A 14,398-nucleotide genomic window follows, 5' to 3' on the forward strand; every position below is an offset into this window, starting at 1 on the left:
TGGCGCCACCGACAAATGCAGTTTCGGTCGATAAGCCCCGCACCATTAAATATATTTATAAAAAAAAATCCTCCCGGGTCCCCAAAAGGCCCTTCCCCCCTCAATCATCACCGCAAAGTCATTTTCCCTTGAATCCACCAGAAATTCATCCCCCGAGACAAAAAAAAATTGAAAAAATCCCCAGACATTTCGTTGACATTCACAACCGAATCCTCGGCGTTTCTAAAAAAAAAACAAATCAACAGTTGTTTACTCACACCTCCGTTATCATCGGCACAAAATTCATACGAAAAATTCGTCCTGACGAGGATCGGACGGAAAAATAAAGGGAAATTTTCGCGTTTTTCCGACGCATCGGTTTGTCGCTCACATGTGTACGTGACCAGCGTCTGTTCAATATAACCGTCAATTCCCAAAATCGCGAATAAACAATCTATAGTGGTTCGTTGTACCGCGAAGTTTTTTGTTCATCAAATTGTTTGAACAAATATTGTGACAATAGTATCGATGCATTCGATACTAGAGATTAACGAAATGTGCTCTGTACGTTTTGACGCTCACGACCTCAAGGCATAACCTATAACACTCCATTGACAACACTCGAACAATTGCAAAACGATAATTAATTAACGGTTTATGTGAATCAATTGTTGTGCACAATGGCTCGTGCTATGATCTACAGGGGATCCTCCAGTCTCCTCCAGGTTGATCCACCAGCTGACGAGGTTTGTTGAATTATTTCTTTATGGTTTAGACTAATGACTTTTTTACTCTGTCTTGAAAAAAAAAAACAATAACTTTTCGGTTACTCCAAGGGGATCTGGCATGTACAGAGAGAAATTTTGATGCTTTTTTTTGAGGATACAGTTTTTTTTTGTCCTCCAAATACATGAGAATGTTTGTTGTCTTGATGTCTTGATTTTTGAAACGATTATTTTTATTTTTTTCTCTCTCATTTGGTGTTCGGTGTCTGAAGGAGGTACAGATATTTTGAGGGACTCCTCTTGGAGGGAAAATTGTGGATTTAAAAAATTTTGGGATAAATATTTCTGCATGTCTTTCGGATTTTCTGAGGTTTTTGAAAAACTTTGAGGGATGGAAATTATGTTCTTTGATTTTTTATCCGATTTTTTCTGTCTTTCGGGATATGAAATCGTTGGAGATGAAATACTCGTGTGTAGACTCTTTTTTTCAACTGGGAAAATCATTAAACAGATTAATTATGGCAGTCACCCCCATCGAAAAATTCCAGGATGAATCCAGGCCAATTCCATATACTTCTCAGAATATACAGAGCTTATCTAAAAAGTCTATTAACGGATTTATGAATTATTACATTCTTTACATATTCATAATTATTACATGTCACAAGCAAAGAGACGAATATCTCAGAATCCAAGAAAGATATCGAAATTTTTTTCAGGACTTCTTTCAGACCTTTAATTAAGCCCTCCAAAAAAGGTCTCTACAAAAATTTCGCTGCCCCCCTAAGATTCCAAGATATTCCTCCAAATCTTCGAATGAACTCAACAAAATTAATTGCTCTCGAATTGCTCGCTGCTGATGCATTTCAAGTACTCAAAACCCATTCCCTATTTTCTATATTTTCATTAACCCATGATGAAAAGAATTGTTTTTCGATGGGGGCTGTCCTCCCCTCCCCTGATGAACCGCTGAAACCTCAAGGTATTCCTTAAAATCCTGTTGCCGTAATAGGTGGACCCTTTGGAGCTGCCGATAAAATTGGAGCCAAGCAGTCCAGAGCCCGAGACGCCGGCAGACCCAGAGGACAGAGTGCGCACACCTCCACCCTCGACGAGTCTCCCATCACCCCGGAGAGATGCCCCATCACCCCAAGAGCCACCAGACTACGACTCATCGGCAAGTTCACTCGTACATTCCCAAAATCCAACCAAAAAGCCACCTAAACGAAGTCACAAGTACGGACACTCCCAAAAACTAGCTCAATTTCTCCTGAACAACAGGAGTGAACTCCAAAACAGTAGACTCCGTACTAGATCCACTCACACCCCATTATTCTACGAATGTCAAGTGTGTTATGTACAGTACAACGATCGAGGTGCTCTCACAAGACACATGAATCAATTTAAATTCGGTTCTAAAAAACGTATAGTCTGTCACGTGTGTAGAATATCCCTAGCCACTCCCCATCAGTTGCTCTCCCACAGGAAATCGGCGCACCGTCACATCGCCTGGCCGCATTCACCTTATAAATGCCACCACTGTCCCCTCACCTACACCCATAAAATGCCCCTACAGATGCACTTGTTCCATTACCACGACATGGAGAACAATGAAAAATTGAAGAAACGTCGTGGAGTGGAGCAATCGGTAGTGAGTGATAATGAGATACAACCAAGGAGATCAGCACGTAAACGAAAGAGAGCCCGTTTGGTGCGCAATCGCAGGGATCTGTGTATTCCCAAGGCCACCAAGCCAGGGCCTACATCCTCAAAGACTGGAAGATCCACCCAGATCACCAAAGTAATTCCCTCGACAAACTCAACGAAACCCTCCACGAGTGCGCCTTTCGTCCAAATTCATGCAGTCCCTCAGGAAGTTGAGGCACTCCTCAGTGACTACGAGACGAGTCCCATGAAAAGACGAAGACTTGATCCCCAGGAAGTGTCGATGGACGTCGAGACAAGGTGCTTGAGGTCGGGGCGAACTGTCAAGATACCTGTAGCTGAATCCAGTGACATTCAGGAGCCAGACCCAAAGACTGAACCAAAACAGAAGAGAGTTTCTACACCCGGAAGAAAAGCCTCTTTACCTCAGACTCCGAAGAACGGAACCCCGATGGTTCTAGCCACTAGGAAAATTACACTTCTGCAGATGAAATACAATTGTCGGGATTGTTATGTACCCTTAAGTAGGATTAACGTTCCCGAAGGTCTTGAAGTAAGTGAGACTGAGATGAATCAGTTGGAGGATACATCCAGTGAGATGCCTCACGATGTATCGTCTATTGATCTCCAACTTAAGAATCTCGAGATCGCTCTGAAGAAGCTGGAGGCACCCGACGTACTCACTGACCGGCCACCAGGAAAAATTGAGAGACTCGAGATATTCAGGTCCAGTATCTGTCGCACCAGATTCACCACAAAACAGAAGCTGATTAATCATTACTTGTGCTTTCACACTAATGCAAGTCAGGATGAGTGCGGAGTATGCCGGATACGGTGTGGTAATTACAGGAAATTGAAGAATCACTTGCTGCTCCACTGTGTCAAGATTATTCAGTCTAAACAGGATCGTTCACCCATTGATCCTAGAGGGCCGTGTGAAAAATACCGAAAAAAGTATTTCTGCACAGGTTGTAAAAAACGATTCTGGCTGGCATCCTGTCTGGCACAGCATCAGAGTCTCTGCAGACTCGCACCGTCGTATGCACCCCAGGAGAATCCACAGGACATTCCCCAGAAAAACGTTCATGACAATACCCGGGAGACTGCGCAAGATGATACTCAAGAGAATCTCCAAGAAACTCCTCAGGAAGCTCACCAGGAGATCCCAGTGCCTGAGGTAAACGAGCCAATAATGACGAGGCGGACATCTCCAAGAAAACATGACAAAAGAGTGAATTTAATGCAGTCACCCACGATTATCCAGACTGCCAAGACTGTCAAGCCTGCTAAAACACCTAAGACTCCGAAGAGTGATGCCCAGAAGACTCATCGTCAGAAGAATAGTTCAGTGAGAATCGAGGCACGGAGTACCCAAGACTCTCGAAAACAATCCCCAGGACAGGGACCAGTTCCGGAGAAACGTTGGTGGGACACCAGAGTGCCCTATGGAGTTCCAGCCCATCCCTGTTCCATCTGCAATATTAATTTCCAAGCAGCTGCAGGTCTCTCACGCCATGTGAAGATGTACAATCAGCGGGACTTCAGCCGTTGCGAAATCTGTGGTACTCTATTCCCATCGAGAAATCTTCTCTACAGCCACAGAAAAACGGCGCACTGCCCTGAGGCGTCAGATGCAAGAATTCAGTGTCCAGTTTGCGAACAGGCATTCGCCAAGAAGACAGGTCTTCGTGCCCACCTGTTGCACGTCCATCACGATCAAATCATCAGGAACATCGATGAATTCATTGAGCCAACAGTTGGTTACGAGATGAAGTGCAAAATTTGTAAACTCATATTTCAGAGTCGTAGGAGATTCATCGAGCACAGTATGTACTATTTCGACGATGAGACGTATAGCTGTCACATATGTGATAAAAAATTCTGGGGTAAATTCAGGTGTCATTTTCACTGGAAAATCGAGCACTACTCTAAGGAGATGCAGCAGGCCTATACCCATCACTGTCCAGTGTGCAGTGAGGGTTTCATGTATCAATCTCACTTGCACTCTCACATGTTTCACGTTCACGATTTAGCCAGTGATTCAGCTATAAATGGTGGACACTCAGTGAATACCGAGGATCCATTTGTTTGTGCAACTTGTGAGCAGAGATTTGCCAGTATTGTTTTGCTTGATCAGCACCAGAATCTTCACTCGAATGATGGAAAATACCAGTGTGACAAGTGCGGTAGAAAGTGCAGATCAGTATCGATACTTGAAGAGCACCTGAGGGCGTCACACTCAAATCGTGTACTGCCCCAGGGCAAGTGCCCTATCTGCGGCGAAGGAATATCCTCGAAGACCTCATGGATATCCCACATAAAACACGCTCATGACAATCCAACGAATCAGCCCTCAGAGTTCTGTCTGGAGAACGTCTGCACTCTTAATGAATTGATAAGAGACTCGGGGGAGGACATTAATCTCAACAGATCAGGTGATCAGAGCTCTCCTGGTCCTGACGAGGACGTTGTCCTTTTGGATGAGGACGACGTGGGCCTTCCAGAGGTTCAGACTGTCAATATTGAGTTTAATTGCGCAATATGCGACGAGAGATTCACATCGATGCTCGAATTGAAGAGCCACAAGATCACTCATGGACCAGTTACGTACGGATATCAACCGGAAGAGAACTATCAAGTGCCAAAAATATCTGTCAACGAGGTGGCACCCCAGCCACTGGAGACTGTTAATCTTCCCAGTATTCACCCGCAGGACAACAGTGGCTACAGTTATCACACTGACAAAGACCCGTGCAACTTCTCCATCGCGAATATCTACTCAGTTGGTCTCGACGAGTACGAGAAACTGGCGAACAATCAACCCGAGGAGAACGAGACGATTGAACCTGAGGATAATGCGATCACCGAGAATATCCTCAAGTGCGAGGTCTGCCAGCTTGTATTCACCTGCGCAAAAACCCTCCAGAATCACCTGATAAGATACTCCAACACTGGTGATTACATCTGCGAGGTCTGCGGCAGGAGATTCAAGTGGTCGAGGGTATTTCGTTCGCACATAAGAAAACACCACAAGAGAAGGAACAATGCAACACCGATGTACTACTGCGAGCAGTGCGACGAGGCGTTTGCAACGAAAAATTCCAAACACATGCACTTCGCTCATATTCATAATGATCTGAATGTCAGGTTGACTGACGACGATATGGCAGATATTGATGGGAAAACTGGCAGGGAGAGTCCAGTGGAGAGGGACGAGATCCAGGAGGGAATCGATACGAAGAGCGTTGAAGAGGTTGACTTGACTGAGGACGAGGAAGAGGCTAGTGAACCACCGACGGCGAAGAATCTTGTTCCAATGAATTCAGTGGTACCTCTCAGTGCTGCTATCAAGCCAACTGTTGCTCAGGCCAGGGTACAACCAACTGCTCATCGTCCAAGTCAGGTTGCTGCATCAATTTGTCCAATTATCTGCAATATCTGTCACATACAGTGCAGGGACGTTGATTATCTTGTTAATCACTTCGAGACAGCTCACAGCATTCGTCTCGCTCCCTATAAACCTAGTGCCCAAATTCCCTATAATTCCAGTATTCAGGGTGAGTGTCAGAGCAATCAGGATAGTCTCAAGAATCATTTGGCTTGGCAGGTGAATTCTAAAAATGATTCTGATCCATCAACTCTCTTTTATTACTGCAAAACGTGCAGAATTCAATTTGCTAATGAATATTCACTGCTCACTCATCTGCGAAATGCTCACGCTAAAACTGAAAGTTTACCAGGAAAACATGATAATTGGAGTAATGATGGTGCCCATAGTGGGGGGCACAGGGAAAATATAGTGGCTAAGGGTCAGCAGTCAACAGGCGGTGTTTCTATTGAAACTTCTTTTATTAGTAGTGAGAGGCATCGATCTGCTGGTGATTCAGCTGGGGATAATGCCATGGATCTGACGAAAAAGAGGAACGATGCTGTTGTCTTATCGAAGATTGATTTAAAGGGGGCTGACAGGCCTTATCGCATTCTTGGGGGGAAGAATCCACAGAATATTCAATTCATTAGTCTTCAGAGGAAGGACCTTGTTAGTTTGACGAGACAGAGATTGCAGGAGAGCAAGAGTCCTCAGGGGAGTAGCATTCGTTGAGTGCGAACATTTTTTTTTTTTTCAAATTTTTTTTCCCGTTCTACAACCATTATTAATTGTACTCTTACTTTTTTTTTCTGTACTCGTAATTAGATAGGGTCAGGTGGGCTAGTACAATTTTTATTCTTTGGGAGGATGTTTTTTTTATCTGGGGAGAAGCGACCGCAGGGACACTTTTGACAGATGGATATTTTTTATCCAGTGTCTGGGGCTTACAGACCCGGTAATTGATTCGGATATTCTTCCGTAGGATAAGGACTCGTTTGTATGATGCCTGTACTGGACTACGATATTTCGATGTATAATGATGTTCCAATTACTGATTTCTTTATCATTTTTATTTTCGATTTTTTTCAGTCGTTCAAATTGTTATAAATCATAATAAATAATTATTGCCAATATAAAGGAGAGAATTATTTATTCACATTTGAGAGAAAATTTGGGATAGGTGGTGGAGGGAATAATCTGGGTCGGAGCAATGATGATGGGGAGTAATGATCTCTTCAAATCAATATGTCTGAATTATACTCTTTCATTGTGAAAAAAAAATTTACCCACCGAGACTCAACCTTTCGGTGCGATAAGTGGGGAGGTAAAACTTCTGCTATTCATCACCATCATCCCTCCCTTCCACCCCATACCGAGATAAGTTGCCTACTTACCACTATCTTTTGAAAACTTATTATAGACTCGCCCTTTCTCCTATTTCACCGGAAATAATGGGAACCATTCGCGAATAATCATCTTCTGGAACATTCGCAATTTGACGCCAACCAGGATCACCAACATCCTCACTCAGATGTATTGCGTCATTAAATTTGTTCTCGGTGATAGGGCATTATTACTCGTGACAGGGGTAAAGAAAAACATCAGTCATCGTGTGATTAATGATAATAAGTTGTCGAGGAAGTTCAATAATTCGGATTATTTTGGGGGAGTAGAAAGAAAATCGTAATCAAAATATATTTAAACAGCTATTGATTATGTTTAAATATAATATATACAAAAAATTTATTGTCCACACAATAAAGATATTGGAATATATTTTTTGTAGATTATGTTTTTATATAGTCCTATTAGGATTTTTATTTCACTTCCTAATTTTTTATTTAAAAAAATGATATCCGGTGGAACAGTGATAAAAAATTGAAAAATTGAAAAATTATTTTTAAATCGAAAATTTATTTTCGCTGAGGATTTATTTACTGGAGAAATAAATATGATTATTATCGCACCTTAATCATAAAAAATTCATATTTCTCTCGAGTAAATAGATTTCGAACAGAAATCTTTTTTTTTTCTCGGTGTAACGATTTTTTTAAAATAAATCGATTAGATTACTGCACTTTACGCGATTATTTATAATTTTTTTTATATATTCCCGTGGAGAAATAGATAGACTGGTGGAAAAAATACATTGACACCCTTGAAACGTGTCCCTTGGCACTCGACAGTAAATCATGATCTTGCACTCCTCCCAAGAATTACACCGACTAGACACGAATTTTCACTACGTTCACTTCCCATTGGTTGTTCTGCCGTTACGACATTGGAGTTTCAACTCGTAAAGTTGGTCTAATCGTATTACGAAAGGACTCGCGACCACCAGTGCATTTTCTTTTACTATTTCATCCTCGGAGCATCTTTATACCCTCAGTAGCACCCCAATGTACAAAATGGTTGAAACGATATCTGGCCTTTTAAACTCTTTCTCTATGTAAATTAAATCCACTCGTTTCAACTTGTCTTTCTCTCTTGAATACCTGAAAGTTTTTAAATGAGAAATGACTTTGTGAGGAAAAAAAAGTAACAATTATGTCACGTCCTCTTGTATTTTCATAGTTCCACTTGGAGTTTTAAATTTTCGAGAATAAGATAATCCAATTTAATCCAACATGAATAAAGGGAGGGGAATGTCTCGTTGTCGTGTTACCGGGCACCAGTTGGCCATTTATTTCATTTTTTACTACTTTTTTTTTTCTATTCCCCGAGTTTTTTCTTTCAGTCGGTCTTAGCCTCCAGACATGTCAGCCTGAATATCGGGTTTTCTCCTGTGGGAGAGGGCGATATATCCACGTATTCACGGGAGTCCTGGTCCATTTGTTTTGGGGCCTGGGGGCTCCGAGAGGTGAGTATACTGTAAATACGGAGTGGGCAGTGGGTGGATGTGGGACTCGTGTAGGTGAGACTCTGGGGTTCAGTGGATGCGGTAAGTACGGACCATTTAAATTTACTAGGGCCATCAGGGGCAATTGCTTGATTATTAGAAGGCAATTGGTTAATTGTTCATTACGCTCTTGTTGGATTGGAGTTTATTGGGTGAATAAATATTTCAGCCGACGGCGGGAATTTGGCGGAATTTTTGTTTCCCTGCGGCTAGAAGAAATACTTGACTTTTTCACTTTAGTCAGAAAATGATATATCAAATTTTATTGACTTTGTAATTAATTAAAAATTCATTGGTTACCTGAGTTCCTTGAATTTCGAAACTCATGATTTATAATTCTATTAGAACTTTGTTAATTAAAATCATAAAAATTTGTATGGATTAGTCGGTGTGAAAATTCCAACTTTGAGTTCTCAAAATTAAATCTGGATTTGACCGTCGAGTCGTCGGGGCTCTGTATAATAAATTAATTCCTTCGAACCATTCCCAGGCAAACAAATACTCAAACTCCTCCCATCAATTTTGAAAATCTAATATTAAATTCAATTGATTTTGTAATCAATAAAAAATGAATCGACGATTTGAGTTCCTGAAATTTTCATCAAAACCCTTATGACTCGGCAGTTGGAAAAATTTGAAATTTGAGCTCTGAAGATTAATTCTGGATCTGCCTCTTCAGAACACCGAATAATTAATTAATTCGACGAGTCACTGATGTTCCGTTGGACCTTTTAATCATCCCTCCATCCGTTAATTTCTGTTGAAATCAGGTGAGATGGTCTATTGGCTCAATATAGAGAGAAACTGGAGGATGTTGGCACACAGAATGAGGAGGGGAGCTCGATTTTGCGCACAAAGGCACGTGGAATGAACAGCTTGGGTGGTACCTTTGGGTACACACAGCTAAACTGGGTGGGATGCGACTGGCAAGTACCTTCAGGATAGAACTGAGGATCAAACTGTATGAAGCCTTGGGATCTCCATCACAAACACGGTTTGTCCTTGTCAGCCAATATCCTGGGCTACTGGCGGTGCGAAGCCAAAGTTAGAAACTATGTTCAATGAGATTACCATATACTAAGCTAAACGAGAGGTCCTTGACGGCACTGGAAATCGAATTCTAAATTGGATACCCTGTGCTCACTACTCCAAATTCTTTCACGGATCGTCAATGGCCATTCCACTAATTCACACCAGTTCAACATACTATTTTATTCGATATACGTACTGAGAGAAAAATTATGCCTGCCGAAGATCCATTTACTTGAGAGTCGATTGTATTTTGGGAAAAATTTACGTCTGCAATTGAGTCATTCTTAGATGATTCTGATTAACTTACGATTATCATCTTTATATTGCTTTAGAGGATCGTTATGTGGGATATGTTTTTGGATAAACTCCACTGATTATTTATTTTCTTTAAATACACGCGCAATTGTTCTGATGGAACTCTGAATTGTTTCATTGGAGTTGTCTCTCCGATGAATCCAATTTTTTTCTCCCGGTGCACATCTAGATGAAAGGCCAAAGCAGAACGGCTTAGACTTCCTTTCACCGAGACAACTCAAGTCTCTCTGAGATTTCCAACTTTGAGATATCAGTACTTCAGCACTCTGATTACCCGTGGCAGCACGCAATTTTCCTCCTGGCAGAATAGAGAAAAAATATGGTTTTCGGGGAAATTGTTGGGATGAGATGTGGAGTGCTGGTTTCTAATATCCAGTTGCTTTCACTTCGAGTATCACGCAACTTTACAAGTTTCCAGTTGAGGGGAAAATAATGCATCATTAGGATCATATTACGTGGGGATAATGCCGTAATGTTCCGAAACTGGTGTATCTGAAAATGGGGGGTCTTGCTGTATCGATCGGGGGGAAAGTTTTAAGGATGTGTTCTCAAACTCTCGTTTGTTGAAGTTTAGGTACTGCTCGGCGCACGTTTCGTAACATCAACGAAATTCTTTGGAAGGCATTCCGTCGTTTTCACTTCTACATTGCGTTATTTTCCGTCATTCTGAGTCTGAACCACACATTTGTGGCGTCAACAGAAATTAATAACCGGTCATTAATTAAATTTCAATAAGACATCTACTGAACTCCATTTTTATTTATTCCAAATATAATTGATATTCATTATTGCTGAACTTTTTTGAAATTCAATAAAAATGTCTAGAATACCATAAATTGGATTAAATTGGATAAATTTATGAAAAATTATGGAAAATTAACAGTGTTGTCTTTCTTTTTCAGTTTTCTTGATTTTTCAAGTTAAAATAATTGAATCAAGATGTTCAATAAATTTTTTCAGGTGAGAATTTAAAACGGAAATTCTCGTACAAAATTCATGTATTCACTTAGTGAATTTTTTTTTTTCGGTGTATTCGATAAATTTGCGAATTTTCTCGCGGTGTTTTTTTTTATTCATAGGTGGGGTTAAAAAATCGCCGAGGGAAATTACACTTTCAAATAGCATCATCATGGGTTTCACGTCGGCAAAGGGAGCACTTTCCTCTAAGAGTCTGCGGTACACGTGAATTTCAGCCGGAAATCCTCAGCTGTGGAAATATTAAAGCCAGGGAGACTACAGGGGGATGAGAAGCTCTTGACCTTATTGAATGGAGAGAAACTATATGTATTTATCAATGGATATTGCACTGGCTATTCCCATATCAACAAATCAGGTGGGCCAAGTGGTGCAGGTGTAATTTTCGTCAGGGACAGGGTGGGTGACACTCGGGGAGTGTTTCAACATGGGACAGATTTTCGAGTGAGTGCCAGTTACTCGCAAGAAGGACTATAAACGTACAAACGTTCTGGACTATAAAACTTAACGACATCCGGGAATAAGGTGGCCGATTTTTCTTCGGGTGAATAGCTGAGGATTCGATTTGAGAGAACGACGTTATTTTTTTACTCATCCGGGGGTAGATTCAAATTTTAGATTGAAATGAGGAAATCCACTGATCGTTATTACGTTTATCTGTTTCCGCACCGCATCCAATCGATTTTTTCATAGTCCGCATGAGATTCATTGAAATATTGAAGAAAATTTTACGTTTCACTTCAATTATTTGCAAATTTGTTTAAAAAATATCATTTTCAAGGAATTCTTTTACAGTCAATTGGATGACGATTTTTATATTTTATTTTACGCGGGGATTATTCAAATTTTATTACTCAATTGTTTTTATTTGAAGGAAAGAATCGATGATCAATTTATGAAACCAATAACAATTATTTCACATATTCCCTAAAATTATTACAAAATTTGTGATTAAAATTCGTTATGATTAATTCTTTTTTACAATGATTCTAGTGAATATCAAAAAGTTAACAATAAATGTTATTATTGCCAGTAAATAAAAAATCTCTGCCTTCTAATAAAATAACGGAGAAATCTGGGAAACTTGAGATTCCGGAGTTTCTCCACTGAAAAACAATTCCAAAAAATTGGACCAAAATTTTTCAACACTCGCCATCACGTCGCCCATCTGCCCTCGTTAAAAAACGTCCATGCGGATTTTCCGCTTCCTCGATAATCGTCCAACAATATTACATGTCTCAGAGGCTGCGTCACTCCTTTTTACCAGAGCAGGCAAAAAAAATGAAAGGCGTCCCCAGCGGAAAATTCCCCACCTATTACTCTAAAAAAAAAAAAGGAAAAACGAAAAAGGAAGAGCCTCGGAAAGTTTACACACTCCACTATCTTCCCCCGTACTCAACCCGCGACCAAAATTTGCAAAAAAAAAAGCGACAAAGGAAAAAACGTAACGCAACTTCACAGTCGAGTGAAAAAAACCATAAATTGTTGTGTATGAAAACGAGACCAGTGGAGACACTCACTCCATCCCCACAGCATCCAGATACATTTTTAGTCCAGCGTTGAATATTTTTTCCCCCCTGGAAATGCATCCACCTGAATTTATGTCTTCTAATATCGTTCCAGCAGTAAAATGTCTCCTCTCATTTAATTCCAACCCCCATCCCCAGATATTTTTAATCTCTTCACGTTATTCCCTTGTTTTATTAACTGAGATGAGATACAGCCCTGAGTTTTTTAAACTCAATAGTATTTCTGCCTGGTAGTCTCAGCAAAGTTGGATGCGATATCATGAAAGAATAAAAATGTGTAAAAAATAACACGAAGCATTAACCCCACCTCTTCAGTACAATATCTGAGATCCGCTTACGAGATGAAAATTTTTACCTGAACATTTTTATTTCACTGTCTCGAGGGCCCACTCGTACACCCGCTGGCAATTAACGCACCACGAAAATTGTATACAGCGATGGCAGGAGGGGTTGGAGATAAATGTGGGTATCATCTCTTTCACGGTCTCTGGGAAAACACCAAAGGGAAATTCACTCAATTTTGGAGATGAGCGTGGTATGCTCATTACTTCGTTCTGGCTATGCATGAGATGTTATCATACTGCTAATGAAATACCGCAGGGTGTGTTTATTTGAAGTATTCATTTATTGTTGTATGCATTATATTAAATAGAAACAATTCCCAACCCACTGCAACTCCATGTCCATCATCTCTATTTGTTAATACAAACATTTTACATTTCCTTTCAATATTTACTCACTAATTTTCATCTATTCTTCAATTCATATAAGAGTATATTGTTATCATTATTATTACTGCCACTGAAACCGAAAAACAATTACATTTTTATTTACAATTGTCAATATGAATATAAAAATATTTCTCCCTTAAAATTCTATCTAAAACGTCCTCATCTTATGTTTTTCGTTTTTATAATATAATAGTTGTAATTATATATTATAAATAGTATTATAAAATATAAATTAAATGAAAAATTCATGTTAAGGAGAAATTAATAACGTAATATTTTTTTTCAATAGAATATCAGGATTGTTATGATAATTATAATGTAATAATGAAACAAAGAAACGAACGAAAGAAAAATGAGAGGTGAAAATTTTTGGAGTAGAGTTTGAATGGGAAAAATGGATGTTAAAAAATGGGGTATGGTAGATTATAATTCACGGTAAACGTTGTTAGGTGGAATCCCAGTGGAGGTAGATTTTTTTGCTGAAAATTCACCCTTAACGCGAACATTCATGCATAACCCATAGCAATGTTTCGTAGCAGTCACCTACAACGCACACTGCGGTTATCCTTGCGGTAAACGTGACTCCGCGTTGACGTCCACTGGGATCGTTTGGTGGTGGTCATTTCGCGAATCGTTCGCGACTAATTAGCGCACACCCACTCCACCCTCAAGCCGCTACTTCGAGCGTGAAAATATCAGGGAGGTTGCTCTCACGAACACCACGATTTTCCTATCGTCTATTAATACACGTGTTGGCTATCCCATGAGCATTCGATATTACCGCTCCCTCGATTTAACTCGATTATTCCGAGAAATCTCCGCTGAGAAATAAAATGCCACTTAAAAAATTGGTTGTTCAAGATTTTTTATTCCTTTTTCGTTAACATCGAGAAGTTTGTTTAATGAGTTTAATTGTTTAAACCTGAATGATTGTTTCATCGTTTTAGTAATTGATAGTATTTTTTTTTTCCATTAGGATTCCGACAATTATTGGTACCGGTATGACCCAGAATTTATGACTGATTCACCGACAGAAAAGCATAAACAATTTTATTCCAGAGAGTGTAATTCTCTGGCGGGAATTTTTTAGTATTTTTCTTGAGCTCACTCTCTTATTCCTCTTTTATTCTCTCTTGAGCAGCAGAATCAGTTCGTGATGTTTATTCACTCTGTAGATT

At 40.0% G+C, this 14,398-nt stretch overlaps 1 protein-coding gene across 1 annotated transcript; it reads left to right on the forward strand.

Annotated features, from left to right (window-relative positions):
• The first annotated feature begins 287 nt into the window (after window positions 1–287).
• Window positions 288–6,853, forward strand: LOC105266719 (uncharacterized). The gene is made up of 2 exons (XM_011305094.1): window positions 288–725; window positions 1,717–6,853. Exons 1-2 carry the CDS (start codon window positions 660–662, stop codon window positions 6,469–6,471), a joined length of 4,821 nt encoding a protein of 1,606 aa, XP_011303396.1. The 5' UTR covers window positions 288–659; the 3' UTR covers window positions 6,472–6,853.
• Window positions 6,854–14,398: the final 7,545 nt, after the last annotated feature.

This window comes from Fopius arisanus, unplaced genomic scaffold, assembly GCF_000806365.1.
Source record: "Fopius arisanus strain USDA-PBARC FA_bdor unplaced genomic scaffold, ASM80636v1 scaffold00002, whole genome shotgun sequence".
Lineage (NCBI taxonomy): Eukaryota > Metazoa > Arthropoda > Insecta > Hymenoptera > Braconidae > Fopius > Fopius arisanus.

Coding starts and splice junctions, on each gene's coding strand:
- LOC105266719 (XM_011305094.1), top strand. CDS start 660: ATGGCTCGTGCTATGATCTACAGGGGATCCTCCAGTCTCCTCCAGGTT. Junction 726..1,716: donor TTGATCCACCAGCTGACGAG/GTTTGTTGAATT, acceptor TTGCCGTAATAG/GTGGACCCTTTGGAGCTGCC.